This window comes from Anoplopoma fimbria, chromosome 2, assembly GCF_027596085.1.
Source record: "Anoplopoma fimbria isolate UVic2021 breed Golden Eagle Sablefish chromosome 2, Afim_UVic_2022, whole genome shotgun sequence".
Classification (NCBI taxonomy): domain Eukaryota; kingdom Metazoa; phylum Chordata; class Actinopteri; order Perciformes; family Anoplopomatidae; genus Anoplopoma; species Anoplopoma fimbria.
Genome location: NC_072450.1, coordinates 7648265 through 7672428, shown reverse-complemented (window position 1 = coordinate 7672428; position 24164 = coordinate 7648265). Strand labels below are relative to the sequence as shown.

General features: G+C 42.7%; 1 protein-coding gene across 5 annotated transcripts in view; it reads left to right on the top strand.

Moving 5' to 3' along the window:
* LOC129102632 (zinc finger protein 609-like) overlaps positions 1–22021 on the top strand; it is a 72334-nt gene extending 50313 nt beyond the window's left edge. For 3 of the 5 annotated variants that reach the window (XM_054612880.1, XM_054612872.1, XM_054612863.1), the window contains exons 4-9: positions 10166–10253; positions 12284–14762; positions 14876–15245; positions 16480–16860; positions 17121–17199; positions 18589–22021. In XM_054612880.1, the coding sequence (XP_054468855.1) occupies positions 10166–10253; positions 12284–14762; positions 14876–15245; positions 16480–16860; positions 17121–17194 (3392 nt within the window). In that variant the 3' untranslated portion in view covers positions 17195–17199; positions 18589–22021. The remainder of the gene's footprint in view (positions 1–10165; positions 10254–12283; positions 14763–14875; positions 15246–16479; positions 16861–17120; positions 17200–18588) is intronic. The other 2 variants (XM_054612887.1, XM_054612895.1) reach the window with 2 other exon arrangements.
* Positions 22022–24164: the final 2143 nt, after the last annotated feature.

Genomic DNA, 24164 nt, shown 5'->3' with positions numbered 1-24164 from the left:
GCCCTGGGCTGCGTCAGATTCACCCCTGTTCTCCTCTCTATTGCAACCCCCTTTTTTTCCTGTTACCAAGCATCCAGCAAGTCACCCCTTGACTCTTGTTTCCAAGCAGACTGGGAGAGAACGAGTGCAAGGCAGGAGGGCGGGTTTTTGGGGGGAGGAGGCAGGGAGGGGGAGACAGACAAGGCTACTTCTGTTAGTGACACAAACATGGCTCATTGCCAACACCAGTACTATGTTTGCGCTCCCTCATTCTCTGCCTCCCACCGAGTGATTGACCCTCCCCCTCCGCTCTCTCGCCCTGCCCCCTTCCCCTTTTTCTCCCCCGTCCAAGTCTGTCCTTTGCCTGCACTCCACGCTCTCCAAAGCTGCTATTTTGGCTGAAAGAGGTAGTGGTTTGGCCTGATGGGGCTGTGTTTTCTTCTGATTCTACTCTATCTGGCTCAGTAGGGGTGGAGGCTGGTGGAAGCTTTTTGAGTGGTTATAAAGTGGAATGGTGGAATGGGGGTGGATGGGTGGGGGCACTCTGCAGGTGTAGCGCACAGGTTGTTACGGCCATCAGAGCTGTTGAGACGAGTAGGGTTTTCCAGAAGCTAACCCACTTCCCTCTCTTTGAAGTTCTTTCAAAAAAAAAAAAAAGAAGAGAAACCTCTATCAGGTCGACACAGTCGGCGTAGAAAAAAATCTTGTGATAAAGGATGAAGAGATATATTTGAGACCTGGAACTATGAAGCGTCCCTCAGTTGTCTTTTTTTTATGTTACTACCGTGTCGAGATGCACAACGTGTGCCCGTGTGGCTTTTTTTTGGTTTGAAGACACCACAGCTTGTTCATTGCTGACAAAATCAGTTTCAGTTTTTTTTCACAGAAATCTGTTGTAGCTGAAATGTGTGCTGTTCCACAATCATTACCAGATATGTAATTGTCATTTTTAGCTGTTCATAAACAGCCGTCAGTGTAGTCAGTGCTCCTAAAATATAATATATATAATTGGATCTCTAGTTTCAAAGGAGGCATTTCTCAAATGACCTTTTTGCACACTGCATTGAACAAAACAAAGATGTGTGTTCATTCTACATCGTTTAATGGTACGAGCCCCTAACAGCCCACTGGCTAGTTTTAAAATGAAAGACCTTCAAACTGCACTGCCATTCTGCCGTTTTCCTCCCTAAGAGACCCACGAGAGCAGAGAACCAAATGAGGAAATCAAGCAAAAATCCAGGCAGAGCACCGGTGGAAGAGCAACAAACAGAGGGCCCCGAAGAAATAGCAAAAGGCGTCCTGATTAGCAGTGAGGCTGAGCAGTCCGCCTCACTTCTCTGCATGACAAGTCTCATACAGAGCTGTTTAGGCATGCACTGTGTGCGTGTGCGTGTGTGTGCTCGTTCCATTTAGCATGCCAACCAACAGCTGCTTCATCACCTCCGCCTCTCGGCCTTGTGGGAGTAAATGAACAACAGGCTCCCCAGTAATTGTCTGCGCCTCACCCGGCTCACCGCGTGCCAGAGAGAGAAACAGATGAGGAGGAAGCGGGTGACACCTAACAACAAAAAAAAAAAAAAAAAAAAGCAATCACAAAAGCACCCGCACCTTTTGGTCAGAGCTGACAAGAATCTTGTCTGATGAGGCCGAATCTATTTTATTTTTTTTCTTCACCCTGTGTAATTTGAGCACAGATGTAGCAGCCGTTTCAGCTGAATGTGGATAATGACTAGACTGAATGAGGATTGCAAAGCGACCCATAACACTTAAAACACACACACATTCAAGATGATGTGTTTAGTCCTGTGTAGGAGAATAAATGGATAATATGTGGTGAAGGGGAAAGTGAGTCTGTGTCATTCAAGTCAGTCTGGGGGCGAGTGAGGCGTAGACAGGAGGAAAGAGGGGGGCGGAGCAGAGCCGTGGTATTTTAAGGCCCCGGCATTGACACAAATCCCCTCAGCACAGACGAGGCAGTGGCAGCTCCCAGGGTCGCGTCGGCAGAGCGATGGGCCAACCCTCCCCTCCCCCCCTCCTCCCTTCCCAGGCTTAGCATGCTGATACCTCCAAATGTCATCTCTAAAATGCTGCGGGGAAGTTTATTGCTCTTGAAACGCATCCCAGAACGCCTTGGCTCCCACTCCGGGGGCAGAGGGAACACAGAGGGGGCCCCTTTGGTCTAACACTGCAGCTCCATGCCAGTACACCACCCTCACCCAGACCCCCACCTCCACCCACCCCGACCCAAACTGCCTCACACAACCCCGACCCTCCAGTCCACAGCAGGCTACTCCCCAAAGCAGCTCCCACAGCTTCTTAAGCTCCCTAATAGAAAAATAATACACACTCTTTTTGTGATAAATGTTTGTCTCGTGGATTATTTATGCAACACACATTACATCACTGTAACATTGCAAGCTTTGGCTTTAGAAAAGCGGTTTGGCATCTGACTAGAACAGAGGTCAATCTGAAACGGATATTCCTGTATAAACATTTGAGAGACGTGTGTTATTTTTTTTTTTTGTTGCTATTTTTCTTCAACCCTGTCAGGGGAGTTGAGAAGAGGGAATATTGTATGAAAGGAGCACTTGGCTCTGTAGCTCACTTGCCAGCTATGCCTCCTTGCTCTTTTGAAGACCACCTGTCAGTGGCCTCATTGAAATGTTTTTACAAAGGCGAGCGGTGGCTGCTCCGCGGGAACTCGCCATGGAAACTGTCCTTGAAATAAGAGAGAGAGCATTCCCAGGAAGCCTGTAGCCCTCTGCCCGGCCAATGAGCGAGAAAAGGACTGAGTGAGTCACAAAGTTCTGGTAGCAGTGGAGGACATGTTGAGAAGTAAAGAACAAAAGTTCGACACCTCTATATTCACACTGTAGACTTTTATTTGCCGGTTGCTCAGCCATGTTTACTGTCCTACCAAGCAAATCTTTACCCTCATCAGCGTTCTCTGGCCAATTTCCACAAGGGGAACAACGAACACTCCCATGTTGTAAAGAAATCACCAGTAATCCTTAATATGTGCTTTAAGTACTATGCAAGGATCGTAAAATATACATGATACATTCTTTGAGGGAGGAGACTTGTCTTGTTAGTCACAAATGTAGTCCCTCGGCTGGTGTTACCAAGATGGCGCCTCAGTGAACCCAAATCTCTTAAGAGAGACTCGGTTCCTATTCATGTTAGCCGACGCCTGCATTTTTTCAAGCACTTAAATGGTCTTGAAACGTAAATCATATGCCTCGAGGAACCGCGGTCTTTGCCAGTGGTTGTCATAAGATATCATGTTTGCTATATACACGTCAACGAGAGCTTGAGTAATGCGCCTTTTGGCAGACCTGCCTCTTAATCTGAGCACCATCTCCTATAAGGAAGAAAACACCAGAGGGTTTGTTTTGACAGAGGGATTATAGATTTACCCAGTTAGCATTTGAGGAAACTGCTCTTTGCCCCCCCTACAAATTATTTACAGTAATAAATGCATGTACAGTTAGTAGAGATGTTACATGCATGGCTGCCGTTTTGTGGTCTACTCCCATTGTAAACATGTACTGATTTCTTTCTTTTTTTTTTTTTTTGTTGGAGGGAGAATTGCTGCATGAGGCCGATAATGCTGCGGCGATGTGGACGGCATACTAATGCTTCCCTTCCTTTGCCTCTCAGTGGTTTGAGAGAATTGACCTTCTCACAGGCTGTTATTCTTGTCAGTGAGAGTGACTTTGCACTTTTACCTCTTATGAACCGGAATGCAGCCTGGACTTTACAGATAGGGGCTCAGTGGAACGCTCTAAAATTCAAAATAAAAGCGTCAACCATACTGTCTGTGGTAAACCTATACTTACTAAGATGTGGTCTTTTTTTATGGTATGTTTATAGGATTTTGGTTTTCTTTGTAATACTTTTGCTTTAAAAAGGGCTACAGCTAAAAAAACAACAAATAAATAGATTACAATGCGAGAACACGAAGACACAGGTTATAATCATTGCAGTACAAAAGTCACCAATGGTTAGAAGACAGAGAGACATCTGTTCAAATGTGCCTTCAGAGTGCCTTTACTCTGCGTTTATGTGCAGCAAGCTAAACACGCTCCAAATAACGGTTGAAGACAACAGTTGGCCTTTTGAAGTCTTCACTGAAAGCAGTTGTGAAACTGTGGAAAAAAACCAAACGGCAATTACAAAGCAGAAAAAGATGAAATACCATGTTAAATACCATTACCTACAGATATACTGCCATGGAAGCCTGCCATTCATTGTGGTTGTTATAGCAACAGAATGTCCAACCGAAACCAAAAATAGTTTTGGTCCAACTCGTCCAAAACCCAAAATACAGCAAATCATTTGGCAGCTTTGAGAAGCTGGAATTAGCACAGCTTTGTGTGTTTTTACTTGAAAAATGACTTCAAAAGATAATTTAGTCAAAATAGCTGCCAATCCTATTTATCTTAATCTTATTCACTTCAACTTATCAGCTAATCGACCAATCATTTCCACACTGTAATTTAAACACACACTACAAATTCTGCAATCCACTTTATCACCAGCATCTCCAGTGCTGAAAGTGACTGCCCAGGATTTAGGATAAGGTCGGGTTTAGGACTTTGTATTCTGACTCTGACATAACCGGACAAGCTCGGCTTCATTTTATGCACCACGCGTGCAGTGGCGCTCTTAAAATGGACTGTTAGAAACATGCTCAGACAGTTGAATGCTCAAACGCTTCATTTATCAATGTTATAGTTATTGCTCGTGACAGCACCCGGCTATCTTTTCTATTCTCTCCGTTATAAATACTGGCACTTTTTTTTCTCCTTCTCATTCTCACTTTCTTGTCTACATGCAACTTTGATATGAGTGGTGCTTTGAGTGCAGAGGAAATGGGGATGAGAAAAGAGCTGTTTTCTGGGAGGATACAAAGTAAAAACAAAATAAGAAATCTGTCAATAATTACCGACTGTGTAGAAGACGTGATAATCGCAAGTGCTGGTAATTGTTGACATAAGTGTGATCAAGACTTTTCCTTGTTTTTTAATCAGACACATTTAAAGCTGCTTTTAATTTGGTATTCCCCGAGAGCGGTCGTATAATGTCACACCCAATGATTACACAGAAGTGGGCCGCCATTTTCAAAAGATAACAAAGGGATTTTGACAAGGTCAGTCAGTGAAAATGCCATTAACCCCACTGAATTCCTGTTGAGTTGAAGCAGAGCAGAGGTCAGCCAGTGAACCCGTGGCCCCTCAGCAGCAGCAGCAGAGGACCTGATATTCTGGCCCCACTGCAACCTAATGAAATGTGTTAAGGAGGAGGGAGTAGGAGGGAGGAAGGGGGAGGGGTTCAGGGCCAGAGGGAGCAGTCACCCATGCAGCACACAAACCTACTCCTGACTTAATTTGTCCCCTAACATTGCCCTCTTGTTCAAGTAAACCCCATAGAAGGAGTTCGGTGCATAAGTACGGGCCGCCATTTGTTGTTTCGACGGCATTGAAAAGGAAATGAGTGGTGAAATTACAGGTCAATTCCTCGCAGTAATGTGGGCTTCACTCAGCTGTCATGAGTGACCCTAATAAGGCTGACACAAAGGGGGGGTCGGTGAGGGTGGGTGACTGGGGTTTCTCTCCAAATCAGTCGTTTTTTTTCCCCTTCTTCCCCAGAAACAAACGTAGTGGGTAAAGAGGGAGATCACGGCTCGCACAAACACGGATATGTAACTTCCCCATGTGTAAACAAACGATCATTCATGGAAAGTCATCTCAGTTTCTTGTGTAATTTGCTTGCTGCCACGGGGAAATTTGTTTGGGTTGTTTTGTCAAGAGGCTTTCCATGTTTAGACAGACTTGGCGTTGACATCTTTGTCCCGACAGCTTGGAAATTATTCCTAGGATGAAAGTGAGCAGATAAATTAAAATGTCTCTCAGCCTTCAGCATTGAAACCTAATCTTAATCGTTTTGCATATCCGTGAGCATATTCTTTTAATGATATTGCAAAGAAATTCTATGAATTCACAATCCCCAGCAGTCAAGAGACTTTTTTTTTAAGTAGTTCATTAAAAACAATGTGTTGTTAATTATGTGAAATGTTTTTAGTAAACTAGAAATGTTGTTAATAATTATTTAAAAAGGGTTCCACGTCTGAAAGCATCACATTTTGAATCCCTACCTCCTGTTTCTTTTTCCAACCAATGGATGTTCAATCGAAATATAAATTGTATGATAAGAATCAAGAATTGAGTGATTAATACGTTTCTTAATGAATACCAAGATTGTTTTTGATAACAAAACGACTACGTTTGAAAGGAAGGTGGAACTGATTGTTATACTCCACTTCACTTTGCTCAGAAATAATTATATCAAGAAAATAATCAGTACCATTTAAAGAGAGTCAAGTAGAGATGACGGTATTGCAATAATGATGTTAAAAAATATTTTTTCTGTCATTATTTCTACTTTTGAGAATAATCCAGGCTTTGTCTAGTTAAGCAATGTCATTTGAAAATGAATGCGAGCAGTAAAAACCCTTTTGTCTCAACCCTGAGATGAGGAATATGAAACGATAACTCGGTCTGACGTTTTTGGTTTCAGTAAACAATACAGCATTCATACTCTGAAAGCCTTTAACAGAATACATTTAGCTTTTCTTCTTAAAACAACTTAATAAAGTATGAAGTGCTGCAACATTTCGAGTCAGTAGCCATTTCTTGTTGGGTTTTTTAAGGTCCATTTTCATTTGAGTTAAGATGCACCGCCATTTGAATGTCCTTGAGATGTCCCACATAACGTTCAAGGAACTACTTTATTAGCATTCACAGAAAGTGTTGCAGAGGCAGAGATCTGAGGTGACCCAGAAGCCAAGGACCACTCTGACAGGATTACAGAGCTCCTTGGCTTCAACATGGGTGGGTGGCCAGAAGGACGGCACTCTTAGGGGGGGAAAAAAAGAAAACATGCATAGAGTCTACAAAAGGCACGACAAAGATCCAGTTTGAAGTACAGAAATTGATGAAGTTGAAATTGAGCTATCGACCTATATTATTAAGTATTTCAGGATTTTCCGTAGCACGTTTGTTAGTGATGGTAGATGTGTATGTCCATGGGTGCCCTATCCATGAGCTGTTACATATCCAATATGTTTTATCCAAATAGTTACATTTTAAATGGTGCTTAATGAGTGAGATTAAACATGCATTCTTTTAAAATAGCTAGCAAGGGGCTACTCCTCTGGTTGCAAAAAGAAGTCTGATTGTATAGAAGTCTATGAGAAAATGGCCAGACTCATTCATTTATTACCTCCGTTAACATTTTAAACATGAGTTTATGTTCTCAATTGCTAGTTTCAAGTCTTTTTCAATACATCATGTTGTTATTTTAGTAAATGATGGACCCATTTAGAGTAGAATAGACCATAAAGCAGGGTTTGCTTCAGGGCGTGGCTATCTTGTAATTGACAGGTTGCTATCACGCCGTTGTTCGGTCTGGGAGTTGTCCTTGTTTTTGTCTTACAACTTGAAAAGCCTTCACAGTGTGTTTACAGTTCATGAAAGTTAATTTTAACCCTTTTGGTTGCCTAGAAATGCCTTGTTCAGAGTTTGGTTATAATACACGCTACCCTCTTGTCTCACTTCTGGTTTCAAAAAGCCAAGATGGCAACGCCAAAATGCCAAACTCAAGACTTCAAAACAGGCAGGCCAGAAACCAATGGGGGACGTCATGGTGACCGTGTCCACTTCTTATATACTGTCTATGCAAATTAAGTATTTTGTGTCCAATTATTAAAGAACTTATTTAGAACGTAATGCTTAATAAGATTGACACCCATTTGATAACTTCACATCTTCTCATCACGTTTACATTTATGAAGCAAAGTGTTTGCAACCCTTCTCTGTGGGCTACTTTTTCTAGGGCAGACCCCTGATTGTTGTAGTTGTGGAAAATACAGGGATTTTCCTTTGGAGAACCCGATACAAAGACTCATGTTCCAACAGGACAATGATCCATATCCAGCAGCTAAATACACCATGGGATTTCTTCAGAACAAGATTGTGAAAGTCCTTGATATCTGAACCAAAGGTCAGACCTGAATCGTGTAAAAAGAAAAACCTTTGCAGTGGCTTGAAGATGTTTTTTTGAGATACTCCTCATTCAGCTTCACTGAGCGTGAGTAACTCTGAGTGGCTAACAAAAAAAGCCTGGCTCTCTCTAAAGCTAAAAAGGGGGGGTTAAAATGGGGAGGTAAAAATGTTCTCATTCTCTGAGTATTAATTAAATGCTGAACTATTTGTTAGAGAATAATTTTACTTATAGTACGGGCAACAGAAACACTCAAATTCCATTCATGCTCATCTATTGTCACAGCTACTGAAGTGAGGAGGCAGTCTAATGCTAATTTAAAATCATTAAAAACCTTTAAGAACTCATGGCAGAATTTCTAAACACCCCTCCAACCCCCCCAAGCCCAGAGAAAGCAGGGAGGACTATATCCTGCGCATCATGAAAGACTACTCATTCATTCGCCCTGCCTTGATTTACATCCTGCCACAACCAGCTGCCAGAGCCATTTTGTGTTGGAGTGTTTGGAGAGCTTAGGGGGGGCGGGCTGTTGAAGGCCTGTGTTCTTTTAATGTGACAGAAAGCTGAGCTCGAGAACCTCTCCTCAACGACATTTGCAGTTGAATCCAGCCTCGACCCGGCGCTCATGTTTTTCCGGCCATAGAGCGAAGGGAGAGACGTGTGGCCGAGTGTCAGCAGGTTCCTGTAAACATATATAAATGCCTCATGCACTCGCCCGCTTCACGCCGGAGGCAGCGAGGAGAAAAATGAGGTCTGAACTGCGACTTGTGTGTGGGAGGGGGGGAAAGATTGTAAGCTTGCGGATGGCTATACCGTTGAAAAAGAGGAAATGAGGGTGAGGGTGAAGGAGAGAGGGGGAAACGGGGTGAGCGAGAGAGGTTTCCTAAGCTAATAAAATGCTCCGAGGGACGGAAGCTGCCAGCCAGCATTCCTGTGCCATTAGATAAGTTAGCCCACTGCAGCCTCCAGTTTCTCTGCAGTGCTGAAGTGGCAAGCTGAGGTCACCACCGGGGGACGGAGGAGGGGGGATGGTGGTGGTGGTGGTGGTGGTAGGAGGGCAATAAATTCAGAATGTTTTTGTGCACGGTCGTTGCGCCTAATCCTCTGAAGCTGTTTGGTTGGTGATTTAGTTTTGAATTGGGTGCAAAAGCTGCAAATTACCATTCATCTGCCTCCACCCTGCTTCACACCCTGTGCTAGGCTTTCTTTTTTGCATTGACATGAATTGTATTTACTGCAGTTAGATGTGTTTAAAAAAAAAAAAAAAAAAAAAAGGTGTTGTATTTCACTAGTGTGACTTTGTACAAATATGCATACTTGTGACATTTGGTGTCTAGAGAGTCGTGTGATCTTCTTGAACTAATTTTAGATTTGAAATGCAAGGTCCGGTGTCACACTGAGGCGCAGATCGGATAGTGTAGCTCACACCGAGCACTACCGAATTCACACTAGCCAAATGGCAACACAGAAGCTTCTAAGTGTGACAGATTGCAGCAATACCAGTGAAGTCAAGGAGCTTCTCTTGCACCCTCGGTTACGGTCCGTCAAACTGAACCGCTCACGTCGAATTGGTTTAACCCAGGAGCTTGTTTGTTTGTTTGTTTTTTAAGAAGCCGTAGCGCTAGATACATATTCTCCCCAAGGTAGTACATCTCTGGGCTGCAAAGTGAGATAGAGAACTGTAAAAAAATAAATATTTGCCTCCAAGTGATTCTCCTTCAGGGAAATCTCCTCCACCGTGAGATGGCTTATTTAAATGGAGAGGGTGTTGAGCGAATATTCCCTGGTTCCCTCAGTGTGATCATTCTTAGTGAGACCTTCCACCAGTATCCTACACAGGTTATAAAATACTGACTGCAGTCGAGTCTGTTCCGAGTCATTTAGAAGATATCAGTCAGTCTTGCCCCCTGAGGCTTTACTGTGTGAAGAAGATTAAAAAGGGATCTTTGACTTGTCTAACGGTCTTGCATGTGACACCCTTTAGCGAAGATCAGCGCATTGATGCAGCAGTCACGATGCACTTACTACTCACTGTAAAAACTTTCCTTCTTGTGTAACTATTTTGTTTCTATCGTCATGGTTAACACAATGTAAATGGCCTCTTTGTTTCCTCGTCTCACAGGCATGCTGGTGGTCAATGTTACTTGGAGAAACAAGACGTATGTGGGCACCCTGTTGGACTGCACACGGCATGACTGGGCTCCCCCCAGGTAAGGAGCATTCCCCTGTTTGGTTCTTATTTCAACTGGAGAAAGCAGGGTGACATAAGAAACTATTTAAATATGCATCATCTAATCTACACTTGTTCTATTAATGGTACATCACTCGCGTGGTGTTGCTCAAACTGAAGCTACACTCACCGGTTTTGCAAGGTATTTGCACTTTACAAAGAATTTACTGTCACACATGGTAGTTGTAAATGTCAAGGTGGAGAAAAAAAAAACCTGTCAGGGTTTCCATGAATCATTGATGCAGTCTCTCTATCCAAGCTGCACTTGGTCTCTTAACCTTTTCATATTCCGTGTGATATGAATCTGCTGTAGTACCATCAGCTCAAGGATATACGGCCTAATGCACAAACTTACTTGTCTGCAGCTGGACCTTTCAAAGTACATGTTCGCCTCTATCTGGAGTGTGGGGAAACGGGATTCATTGGCAAACGGCTGGTGTCCCCGGAGGAAGTAGTGGAAATAGAAAGCTACTCTAACAAGCCAGATTGCAGAATCCAATTATTGGACTAATAGCTTTTTCCTCAACACTGTAAAACATTCTCTATCACCAAGGCTGCAGTTTCTTAGATCAGTGTTATGTGAGCAGTAGCTTAAGGTGTTTGTAATTTCCGGGTATTTTCCTTTGTTATGCAAAATACACAGGTTGTGTGAAATACATTGCCAAGCACTTGCTTTGATTTAGGACATCTGCACTGCATCTAAATGTAAATATAAATCTATATTTGAAATGCATGGTTAAGTGCAATAGGAAAAAAAAATTCAAGATTAAAGCATGGCTAATGGAAAACAAGGCGAGGCTGCATCACACTAATGTATCACAGTATATCACAATAATGTTCAGTAAGTGAGGTTTGCTGGGCTTTATTTGGACCAAGATAGTCTTACAGTTTGCAGTACGACTACATTAGGGACACAACATGAATAATTCAGAAAGCTTTCAGCAGACTGAATATAAACTTGGGCTTGTAATGAGTCTAAATTCCTCTACAACTGCCAGACTATGGATGTGTTCACTTCCCCTGCTGGGGTTGAAATTGTTTGGAGAGACTTGTAGAGGAAGCTGTGAGTCATACCAGCCCCGTGTCTCTCTTTGACACAGATTCCTAACCTCCACTGCTGTGCAGAAAGATAATTACATTACTGTTACGGAGAGATAAGGCCAAACTGCTATTTTAAGTATTTGAGTGACTCGCACGTTTGATTACAAAGCAGCTAGAATGTTCACTGCTGTCTTTTCAAATTATGTTTGCATGCCTCTGAGTTGTCATGTAGCTTTGTTCAAAGTGCTTACTCACAAACGGTGTACAAAATATCAGATTAGTATGTTATGAGAGGACAGGGACATTGTCATTCACATTGTTTATTATGTGTTCTGGATTCAGAAAGACTTAGACCCCAGAGTATTGTCCTCTATGGTATTACTGTTATGACTTATTTACTGAATTTCCTATGAGACAATGTGTTACTGTGGCTTGTAATATTGGCATCTCAATGCAGTAAATACCTGTGCATGGGAGATTCCCAGTCAAAATATAACAAACTTTAGAAAGGCCAAGCAGAGAAGTAGCATCTTGTACAAACTGTGCTATGGTTCTGTGTGGTTAGGTAAGGGTCTACACAGCACCTGCGAAACATATCTGGACCTTCCAGATACAAGTGAATTTAACAAAAGATCACTTGTCACCTCTTGATTACATACAGGTGTACTCTCCGTTACACATAAAACAATCGGCTGCACCAATGACAATGTAGGTGTCTAATCTTGGAGGAGTTAAATATGTTCAAGATCATTTCTTGAGATTTGTTGTCATGAAAGACCAATCGTTAGTTGTCAACTAAAATAACAACATTTCTATTGTCGTATTATTCAGTCCTCACAGAAATGTTAATTAAATAAAGAATAAGCAGTTGTTTTTCCATTGTATCATTTAAGACTCTAAACCAAAGCGCTGAGTATGGAAATCAACCATCACTAATTCTTATACGTGATTTATTTTCCGCTACTGCAGATTTTGTGAATCCCCTACAAGCGATCTGGAGATGAGGAATGGCCGTGGTCGAGGTAAGCGAATGAGACCGAATAGCAACACCCCTATCAATGAGAACAGCAACTCGTCAGACAACAAGGGCACCACCAACAACAAGACGCGGGCTGCCTCTAACAGCAAAGGCCGGAGGGGCAGCCAGACGCCATCAGAGCGCCGCACTCCACCCAACAGCAACACTGAGGACATCAAGGCCAGTCCCTCCTCAGCTGGAAAACGTAAGACCAAACCAGCCTCGGATATGGAACCCAATTCCAGCTCAGAGGACACTAAAGGCAACAAACGTATGCGGACAAACTCCAACAGTGGGGTGGGACCAACAGGTCTCCCTATTCCTTCGATTAAGACGGAGCCACTTCCACCTCCCCTCGATCGCAGCTGCCCCTCTCCAGTTCTTATTGATTGCCCACATCCTAACTGCAACAAGAAGTACAAGCACATCAATGGTCTCAAGTACCACCAAGCCCGTGCTCACAATGATGATGACATAAAGTTGGAATTAGATGCAGACAGTGAATATGGAGAGGACTCCACTCTCCACCCTGAACCAGGGAACTGTAATGGAGCATCGATCTCTCAGAAAGGATGTTTGTCTCCGGCTCGTTCAGTTACTCCAAAAGGCAGGAACTTTGATGCTCAAAGTCCTTCGCCATCTCCTGGCAAGTTTGGTTCAAAGCAGAGTAAAAAGAAACTTGCTGAGACCGACCAAGAAATGGGAGGTACCCCGACGGACGGGTGTGAGGATGGGCCATGCCTCACCGATGAGGCCAGTAACGATGGTATGGATGACAAGAGAGGATCAGACAAGTCTAAAAAGGCTGGCACAAAGGCTGATAAAATGGCCCAGAAAAACATGAAGTCACCACGGCCCGTTGGCCCTGGCTCGACAGCATCCCAGCAGATGTACCCTTTTCCTCCAGGAAACCCAAATTCTTCCCCGGGGCTTACCCCAATGATACAAGGGATTCCCAAGAGTCCCCAAATGAAGGGCACACAGCCTAAACCCCCTGCCATTGGAGATCCTGCCTCAAGTAGCTCCAAAGACAAGAAAAAGAAAGACAAGAAGAAAAAGGATGGTGGGAAGGAGGCTGACAGCCCCAAGCCGCCGGGAAAGGGAGGGAAACTGGAGGAAGGGAAGCTTCCATACCCTGAAACGTCTGATCCAGGAAATAAGGGGGAAGGACTCCTCAATGGCTCCTCAGATCCTCACCAGAGTCGCTTGGCCAGTATCAAGGCTGAGGCTGATAAAATTTACAGCTTTTCTGACAATGCCCCTAGCCCATCCATTGGTGTAGCCAGTCGGATAGATGGCAGTGGGATGCCACAGCCTCTCACGCCACTTCACGCGGTGAACCAGAACGGTGCCGACAACTCGTCAGTCAAAACAAATAGCCCAGCATATTCAGACATTTCAGATGCTGGTGAGGATGGTGAAGGAAGAACCGATGGCGTCAAAGTCAGAACAGAGGAACAAGCTGTCAGGGAAAGTGTCAAAAAAGCGCTCTTTCCAACCCAGCCAGCACCCAGCAAAGAATCCCCGTACTATCCCGGCTATGACGCTTATTACTCACCCAATTACGTAAACCCCAGTCCTGGTGGGCCCAATCCAGGCACGCCAGTGGCTGAAGGTCAGGTTAAGATCAAAAGGGAAGAGGACCAGGACCCAGTTGAGGAAAAAGTCAAGGTTGAGGTTCATGAAGACCGCAAACCTGACATCATTACTCCTGGCCAGCAGCAGCAGCAGCAACAACAGCAGCAGCAGCAGCAACAACAACAACAGCAGCAGCAGCAGCAGCAACAACAGCAGCAACAGCAACAACAGCAACAACAACAACAGCAACAGCAGCAGCAGCAGCAACAACAACAGCAACAACAGCAGCAACAACAGCAGCAACAACAACAACAGCAGCAGCAGCAGCAGCAACCGTCAGTCATCCAACAGCGATCCAACATGTACATGCAACCTCTTTACTACAACCAGTATGCTTATGTCCCACCATATGCATACCATCCCGATCAAGCCTACCATAACCACTTGATAAACACCAACCCGGCCTACCGGCAACAGTACGAAGACCGGCAGCGACAGATGGCTGAGCAGCATCGCGCTGAGAAGAAGTCAGACGTAGCTTTAAAAGAACGAGAAGCCTCCATGAAGGAGGAGTGGAAACAGAAGAGCCCAATGCCGCCAAGCCTCTCCAAAGCCCCAAGTCAGTCGGACCTCGGGAAGTCATCGCAGCCCCCAAGCAAATCCAGGGACTCGCCCTCTGAGTCCTCCTCCAAATCCCTTGGAAGCATAAAGGGCGACGATCCAAAGTCCCAGCAAGCTGAGGGGCTAAAGATGAAGCTGACGGAAGGGGGCCACCATGGAAAGGAAGACTCCAAGCAAGCACTGGAGTCCAGAGGTCAGGCAGGGATGGAACAAGCCATGTGGTACCGACAGGTAAACACCAATCTAGTATAACAGTGTTAGACCTTTTTATGAGAGTGTTTTAGATTTATTTAAATATGTAGATGCTGATTTATGCTGACTTGGATCTTCTTTACCGCCTTCAGCAGTACCCCGAGAGCCAGAAGCCCCAAGCAGAAGACGAACACCAGCAACAACAACCTCGATGGAAAGATGAGAGGGACAGAGAGCGGGAACGCGATCGTAAATTAAAGGATGACAGGCCCAGGCCCAAGGACAGTCAGAGTGGGCCCAAGGAGGACGGCAAAGAGGCTAGTGATCCCAGAATCACCTCTGAGGACCACCGGGTCATGAGCAAAGACTCTCGTTCTAATCCCCACATGCAGTTCTCATCACCACTCGCACAGCACCAAGGCTACATGCCCTACATGCATGGTTACCCCTATGGACAAGGCTATGACCCCAACCACCCTGGATACAGGGGCATGCCGTCGGTCATGATGCAGAATTACCCAGGTATGACATTTGAATGGCAATGAATGTATATATGAGGTGGTTTAATACACCTCTATAAGATATAATATGCAGTATGAAAAATAATGTCTTTCTTCCTTTTTTTAATTAGTTTGAACCGATGACATTAGCAAGCTAAAGTCATCCAGTTTGTAATATTCTTCTGGCTAATTAGTTTAATCATTAATTTGGTCATCAGTGGTTTCTTTTGTCAAATACATGCAAGACTAACATTAGCACTGATTGAGAATGGTGATAAAGCTGTTGACCCTATCTTCATTGATAGATGTGTAATATGAAGTAAAGGCAACATACTCCACAAAGACTTTAATATCTTTTTGTTTTTATTTTGCATGTATTGCTTTTTGAGAACACAATGTTTCCAAGGATTTGTCTTTGGAGATTAATATTCTCTCTCATAACTGTATGTTCTTTCAGCAGGATCTCTGTGTGTTTTTTGTGATAATTTCATTCAGAACAGACAGAATGTTCTGCATAAATCTCAGATGTAATTTGCAGCAATTATTTTGTGTTTTCTTTATTAGAAATTGCAGTTATGTTTGAAAATGGTGAAGCAGAAAGAAATCATTAATAATGATGAGGATAATTTGCTGGACCTTGAAGGGGGGGGGGAAACACAGCATGGGAGTAATCTGCAAGGAAGTTGGATAGGTCAGGTCAATCAAGGATTGATTTTGTGGTTCTCAACAGGATTATTATAAATGGAAAATTACATTTACTGAAAAAAGGCATCCTTCCATTCTTAAATTGTGTTCCAGAAATATTAAGTGGGTTGGCAAAATCCTCCTGATATTTGAAGCCCAAAGAATATAGTATCCATGTATTCACCACCAGACCAGGTGTGGCTACCATACTGTTGAAAAATGCTTCTCCCCTTTCCCCTTTGCAAATCAAACGAAAATGCCAAATTCTGCAGATGTGGTCAACCACATTGCAATATTAAGAGTGTTTTCTTTTTCATTTTAACATGAAAATAATCCCATGTATAGATAATAGGCTGGTACTAGACTGTTTAACTGTCGATACCTGGATATTAAGCAGACGTGACATTGCGTCTAGAAGTCAAAACAGACTGATTGGTGACCTGAAATCAATTGTGTTGACTGTTAAGCTTGATTGATGTGAGCATTAATTGATTATAGGCAATAATCAACTGTCACATTTGTGTTCCACATAAACCTGATTTTGAACCATCGATACTCTCCCTCACTCGTAGGTTCGTACCTTCCTGGAGGCTATCCGTTTTCTCCATACGGCAGTAAAATGGCCGGAGGCGAAGAAGGCGGGGACAAATCTCGCGCCAGCCCCACGGTCACCAAAACGGCAGCGGACTCCAAAGCCCTGGATATCCTGCATCAGCACGCCAGCCAGTACAAGAGCAAATCCCCCACAGTAGGCGACAAGCCACCCCACGAGAGGGAGAGGGAGCAGGACAGAGGAGCCGGGGGAGACAGAGATCGGGAAAGGGAGCGCGAGAGGGAGAGAGAAAGGGACGTGGACCGACCACGCTCCTCGCCCTCGCAGCGCATCATGCCCTCTCACCACCACCTGGGATACCCCCTGCTCTCAGGCCAATACGACCTGTCCTACGCCACAGGTCAGTCAGCCCTCCGCCGGCCTCCGTCTCTGCTGTTTTGTCAGTTGATTCTGTACACTAAATGTTATAAACATGCTTAATAAGGCACTATATATGCAAAGTAGATTAATGCCAGTTAGGTTAATACAAAAAAAAAAAAAAAAAAAAGGCCCACAGTCAGAATATTTACTGTAAGTAGATGCAGACTGTTACATTTTGGCAGATGACCAATCAGCAATCTAAATTCAGAACCTAAATAGGAATTTTCCGACTCGCCGTAGGTCTGTCCTCGTCAGCTATTGTTGCCAGCCAACAAGCAGCAACCCCCTCCCTCTACCCGCCACCACGGAGGTGAGAACGGTAAGACCCTCCCCCTTAGTCGGAGAGACACGCAGAAGACAATGATAAAGGAACAAAACACAAGCCCGCTGAGACACAAACTGATGGCAGTGTTTGCAAACCTCGACAAATGCAGGTGGCAGACATCTTGCTTCACATGCAGCTCTAGTTAGAAATATTAAGGTTACGAGTGCTTGCACAGATTGTTGTTCCCTTTGTCCAGGGTTTAGTTGATATGAAGTGAAAAGAACACCCTGCTCTCTACTACATTTACGTTGCAGACCTAGAGGCAGCAACCTGCAAAGAAAACAAATCCTGGCCAAACAAAGCCCTCACTGCTCTGCTGCAATCCGGTATGATATGCAGTGCAGCATTTAGCCCCTCAGCTCATCCATTCTAAGTAGGTCCTCTGAGGACAAGTGGATCACAGTGTTGATAATAGAGATGTGGAGTGAGCCTGACAAGACTCTGAAGCAGAGCAGCCTGCACTGACATCTAGTGGCAGCTCTTTGAAATAACACCTGAGTCTGTGGAGAAAGAAATCTGTGGTGGTGATTCAACTTTTTGATCATTTTTGAAGCATGTACTCTGCTGTTGAGCTGTATTGCATTATACATAGAGGTGTTTCTGTTGTTTAGCAAACCTTTATTGATACAAGCAGGGTGAAACAACTGTCAGTATAGAGCAATACAGCTAAAAAGCACCACCAAATACTTCCTCTAAAATAATCCTAACGTTGAATCCACACCTCTCTAAAGCACTTTCAAGAAAAACTGAATATTATAAACTTCATGAAAGTGCAATTGATTGCAGGATTGTTGTGTTAGAAGACTTTTAGCTAGGCGTACCTAATTAACTAGCAACTGAATGTAGGCTACAGGTCTAGAAACTTTTACCACAAAAATATACTTCAATACAAGTTAAAGAATGGTAGTATTTTCAGGAACATACTTAAAAAACGGCACTAGAAGAGCGATACATTATTGTATATATTATATTATTGTATTACTATTGGGTATCCAATAATGTGTAAACAAGTTGTGGTCAGAGATGATTAAACATTTTATGTATAAAAAAGCACATTTGTTTAGATGATCAAATATTTTGTTAGTAGAATCTTAATTTATAAAGAAACTACTAAACATAGTTCCAAAAAAAAAAAAAAAAAAGCTAACAGAGTTGAAAGTACAATTTCACTCTGAAGTAAAAGTATTAAGTAGCCTGAAATATTAAAAGTACAAATACCTAGAATTGTATTTACGTACAGCACTGCCTGCCTTTTTTTAATATATATATATATAAGTATATAAAGTTTTTATTAAACATCACACTGATGTTATTGTTTCTGTGTTTTATGTAAATGATTTAGTGATCTGGTATTAAATAAGTCTCTCTTTGTTTCTCTCACAGGGAAACCTGACCGCCACACCTCAACCCTGCAAAGATTCATGTGACTGGCTCACATGAGAAGAACAAATCTCCCGGGTGTTACCTTTTAGACATCAGTTGAATGGTGTTTCTATCTATATTTTTAGTTCTGCTGCCCCGAGGCGAAGCAGATTGTCCTATTTTTTTTTTTTTTTGTCCTCCCCTCGTAAATGACCCCAGCGTTTCCAAACCTTGGACTATAAACGGACCGATAATAACCCAGGTTCAAAGCCATCACTCTGCCGCAGCACGCAGAGGAAACACCAACCCGCTGATTATCTAGTCTTTGCACTGTCAACAAATACAATGCAAAAAGAGACTAATGGACTGCCGAAACAGCTTTTTTTGTTGTTGTTTTTTTTTTTTTTTGTTTCTTTCTTTGACTGCATTGTTTTTTTGTCACACGCAGAAGGAAATAAATTGGCAGGGGGACTTTGATGAGTCGGGTGGCTGACGGGAAAGGGGAGTCAAACTAAATTAAAAAGACTGAAAAGAAGAAGAGAATCATTTTGAAATGATTTCTCCTCGACGTCTTTGGCTTATCGTATGCCGTGAAACAACAGTATATCCTTAACTTGACAAATGTTTGGCTATATTTTGTGGGGGAGAGGGAATATGGCGACAGCTGCTTTCTTCAGAGACTTGAGAGCCTGAGACTGAAGTTCTTCATTTTTCCACCATCATTGTCAATTCCCATCCTCTTTGAACCCCTCAGTTCTTGTTTCAGGGATGATGTCGTCATGTTTTTTTTTTTGGTTTTTTTGCGAAGGGACCGCACACACCTCAATGGAGAATAAACACTATTCATGTTTTCTTCTTTTCTCGGTAGTCCTTCACTTCTGCTCCATATCGTTGTGCTCATCCTTGAATGTGTCTGATGCTTGTTTTTTTTTTTTTTTAACCTCACAATGAAAGGGTCACATCTGTCGTCACACTCAAAACGGTGAAGCCACAGCAGCAAGCGATGAATTCACCAGGCGATGTCGTCACTGCATTTGGCCGCTTGTTGGGCTTTTGGTTTTTTTCTTACCTGAAAGATTGTGCTTCATTCAGCTTCTCACTTTTCAAACAATGTGAAATGTCATTCAACTCTGCTGTAATATAGACTTTTAGCCTACTTTTCTGTGCATAAATGTTTATATTTATCCCAGCAAGCCACTTTTTCAAATCTGTCCCTGTTTAAAAAGCTTCGGCCCTCGCAGTGTTTAACAATATGTGCTCAGATCATTTGTTTCCTGGACGTCTGGCTGTGCTTCTTCTTTGCTTGTCTTGCTGCACTTTTGTTGGTTTTGTTTCATTCACTTGGCTTCTGCAACACATTCAACGCATCACAAGTTTGCTCCACGCCTCACAACCATCCCAACATGTAGAATGCAATTGTCATTTTTCAGTGATTCAATGGTGACTCAAACTGACAGATTTAGTTTTAAAAATATGTCAACAGGGCAAAGATTTCTCTTGGTGCTTCACTTGCTCATGTGGCTTCACCATAACAAACGTTCACCCAGGACGGTTAGCATGGGTTTCCAACCAGCGGCTAGCTTTAGAGCCAACTGGGCCGATGAGTCTGGTACCTCAGACGAACATCTTTCTCTGTTCAGTTGCTGCCTGTGCTTTCAGATCAACATACCGGCACATGAAGCATGACATGACCCCAATGTTGAATGAAAATGAAATGTTACACGAACCAATGCGATGCAGACTATGAACCTTAAGGACCAGTGTGTAGAGATTTAGTGGCATCTAGTGGTGAGGTGGCAGATTGCAACCAACTTAATAACCCCTCCCTCTCCAAGCATGTGGAAGAACCGACGGTGGCCTTCAGGTGCATTCATAGCATTAAAAAAAAAGAGGCCCTCTCTAAAGCCAGTGTTTGGTTTGCTCCTTCTGGGCTACTGTAGAAACATGTATGTATATATGCAGGGCTCATGCTAAGCTAACAAAAACACAATGACTCTTAGTTGCAGGTGTTTATACACTAATAAAAACATCTTAATGAGTATTATATACCATTTCTGCTAAGATCAGCCCTAAATCATACGCACTGGTCCTTTAAAGAAGAAGGAGGGTGAGCCAGTGAAAAGCTACACCACGGTTCAAACAAGTGAAACGTGACCTTGATCCCGCACACGTGACAGAAGGAAGAAAGGCTCAGAGTTCAGCTGAGAAGAAGCACGTTGCTCTGGGGCTTTTCTTTGGATCTCTAACTGGTGGTCTGTAAATTCTCTTTAAAACTACAGGAAAAAAAACAAGTCACATGACCTGTTCTACCAGAGGACCCTCTTGGTTTTAAATTACAGTCCTGTTGTATCTCAGGGGTTGTAAGTGAAATTCTATCCAGATCCGATTTGCATTGATTCAAGAGGGCTTCTGTTTATGGGTGTGAAGAAAAAGAAAAAGCACATTTCCTGCTCTTGAGCTGGAAATATGCTTCTGTTGTGGTTTCATTCATAAATGACAAATTGGCTCAGCACGGGGACTTGTTAAAGGTTTAACGCCACACTGTTGTGGGTTGTGTGAACAGTCTTTACGTTTCCTCTGACGCATCGTAATGAGAGCAGAATATTGACCGTGGTGTCATTAAATTAAACTTTATTGATTTTGGTTTTTACACTTTGAATGATCCCATTGTTGTAGTTTTTTTTTTTTTTTTCCTCATTAAATACTGTTTGTGATCAAGACCATAAACCACCAGTTGACCTAATGTTTAACACCCTCTGAAGTTGGATGTTAGCTGTTCTTTTGAGACTCGGCACTCATTTTTTATGAAACTGCTGCAGTTCATTACGAGGTTCTCGGACATTCCCAGTAAATAAGTCGCAGTTTTCACGTCCCACGAAAGTTTGCAAGGATGGTTTATCTTTTGACTTTTGACTTTTTTTTTTGCGCAATTTAAGGAAGAATGGCTGACATGAAAACGCTGAATGTGGTGGTGTTTGACTTGTACTTAATCTGTGAGGGTGATCTAGGCAGCTGTGATGTTGTCATTAAAGTCAGTGGGTTTTAGTACCAGCAGACTGCATACAGTACATATAGTTTTATCAGACAATGGTTGTGACAAGTGCATTTGTTCTCTCTCTCTCTCTCTCTCTCTCTCTCTCTCTCTCTCTCTCTCTCTCTCTCTCTCTCTCTCTCTCTCTCTCTCTCTCTCTGACTGAGAGTAGTAATGTTATCTCAGTAGTAAAGCAAAGCCCAGTGAAAATCATATATACTGAAGTGTATGAAAAGCCAGAAAAGTAATGTTTGCTATCAACATATTGGAAAGTGCTTGGCTCTTGTATTTTGCAGGACTGTATTTGTTTCATGGTGAAGAGTATATTTATTGGCCAGCAGTTGTCTCAATTGGTGCCTAGTTGAACATTCTTCTGTGAAAAACGCAGAGACACTTGCTCGTTTGTCCTTTTTCCCCCTCGACCCCCCCCCTTCTGTCTCACCCCACCCCCACCAAACCCCCCAACCCGACCCCAAAAGTACCGGTTCTGGTGCTTGCAAGGATGTTTACAATGTCTTCATTTTCTTTCAGTGTGAGCTATTCAGAACTCTTCACCCTCTCCTCCTTTCTCCCTCCCTTCAGGAGTTTGTGTAAAGTGTACATTGCCATGGTTCTTTTTTATACAATACTCTGTAACTTGCCTTTGTAAATTTGGGCTGGAAAAAAATAAATCTTTTTATGAGACAATCTGTCCTGGGAACTGCTCAATGGCTTCTGCTCTGTGGAGAATAACAATACTGTTAAATTATTCACATTTTCACCTACTTATTTCAACCACCAGTAAGGAGTCCAGTATGCTTGTGCAGATGTTATCTTGAAATCAACAAAACAAAGTTAAAGTAATTATGTAACAATGATTTTACTTTACAGACTATTTTATTTTAAATAAAAAATTAGGGGTTTTAATAAAGAATAAATAGTTTGCCACACAGGTGGATCTCTGAGTGAGTCGTTGACATTAGACTTAAAATATCCAGAATGTGAGTTTACAAAATTGCTTATTAATTAATATTCCTTTCCGAGAGAAGTTGGATATGAAGATGCTAAAAATGCACATTATAAAATGAAAACTGCACTGTTGCATTTGTCCACAGGAGAGCAGTGTCTCTGAAGAGGCCACACAAACAATCTCAGCTGTGTCAAATGTCAGATTGAGTCTGTTTTAGTGAGTTTTACTGCTGACTAACTTCCTGTACCTGAGCAGGTGTGGTTTAACACAATATACATGCCATTTATTTCACTATATATGCTGTGAACGACACATTTTCATCTTTGTGAAATATTAAGATGTTTATAAGGTTCCAGGTTGAGTATGTAGTTACAAAAGAAAGCGACACATCTGATAAATGAATCTCGTAAAAGGTACAAGATGTGGAGCATTTCAGTTGCCTCTCAACGGCTCTCAACATGGCGAAGGCGAGTCGGCAGCTCAAAGCTAACAGTGCTAACAGTGCTAACAGTGATAACCAGAGGAGGATGGGTGCTACTCCTCGTGATGACGACGTTATCAGATGTAACCGCCACAGGAGAGCAGAGCATTCACCGTTAGCTGCCCAGTGAGGCGTACCAACATGCACCAACATGTAGCGCCCGACTATGTGAACAAAGCAGGGAGCAGCTCTGATAACAACACTGGAGGGCTTCATTCTCTGCTCATGTAGACATTACTCCACTTTATATTTACATAAAACATTGTTTGATGCTATATTTATACTCTAAATGTTAAACACAGCTCCCTAAAAGTCCCATATTTTCTCTAAATATGTGTTTTGCTTATTGTAAACTAGCCTGTTTTCACATTCATCTGCTGAAGGAGGAAAGTTTCTGTGTATTTCTAACCTAAAATCATTTTCTGTTTCCTCGAGCTCTAGCAAACGCTTCCAGTCTGTTTAAATCCTTAAGACATTAGCAAAAGCCGTATTTTTTAATTCTGCATGTTTACCGGCTTGCAGTCTGCTTCATCCTTTCTTTGCTGGTGCATTGCAGCATATCTTAGCGTGTTATGGCCACCTGCTGATGAGTGAAATAGCAAACAATACATACAATAGCACAACTGGAGGTCAAAAGAACACCACAGGGAACCATTAAATCAGAGTTTAACACGTGTTTGCACAAGCAGGATTCTGTGAAAGTTGTCGTTCATATCAGGGTGAAGGGTAAAATGTGATTTTAAGAGTTTGTAGATGTAAGAGTATGTCTAAAATCCCCATCAGACAGATTATTACGAGTGGTATTTCCATACGTCTTGAAACATGACTGTGGGGGAACTTTTAGTCCATAATCATGCAAAAATGCTGCAAATCTGCTGGCACAAGTGTCTCAAATGTAAGGCTTTGTTTATCATTATGAATATCTTTGAGTTTTGGATTGACAATCAGACAAATAAGGACAATTTCCAGATTACCTTAAACTCTGGAAAACTGTGGAGAGCATTTTCAATTTGATTTATGGCAATTTATAGACTGATATAAATTTATAAAATGGTCATTTGTTGCATCAACCCTAGCAGGGCCAGCTGTCAAACAGTCCGCTCTCTTCAGTTCATCATTTTAACCTACATACCGTT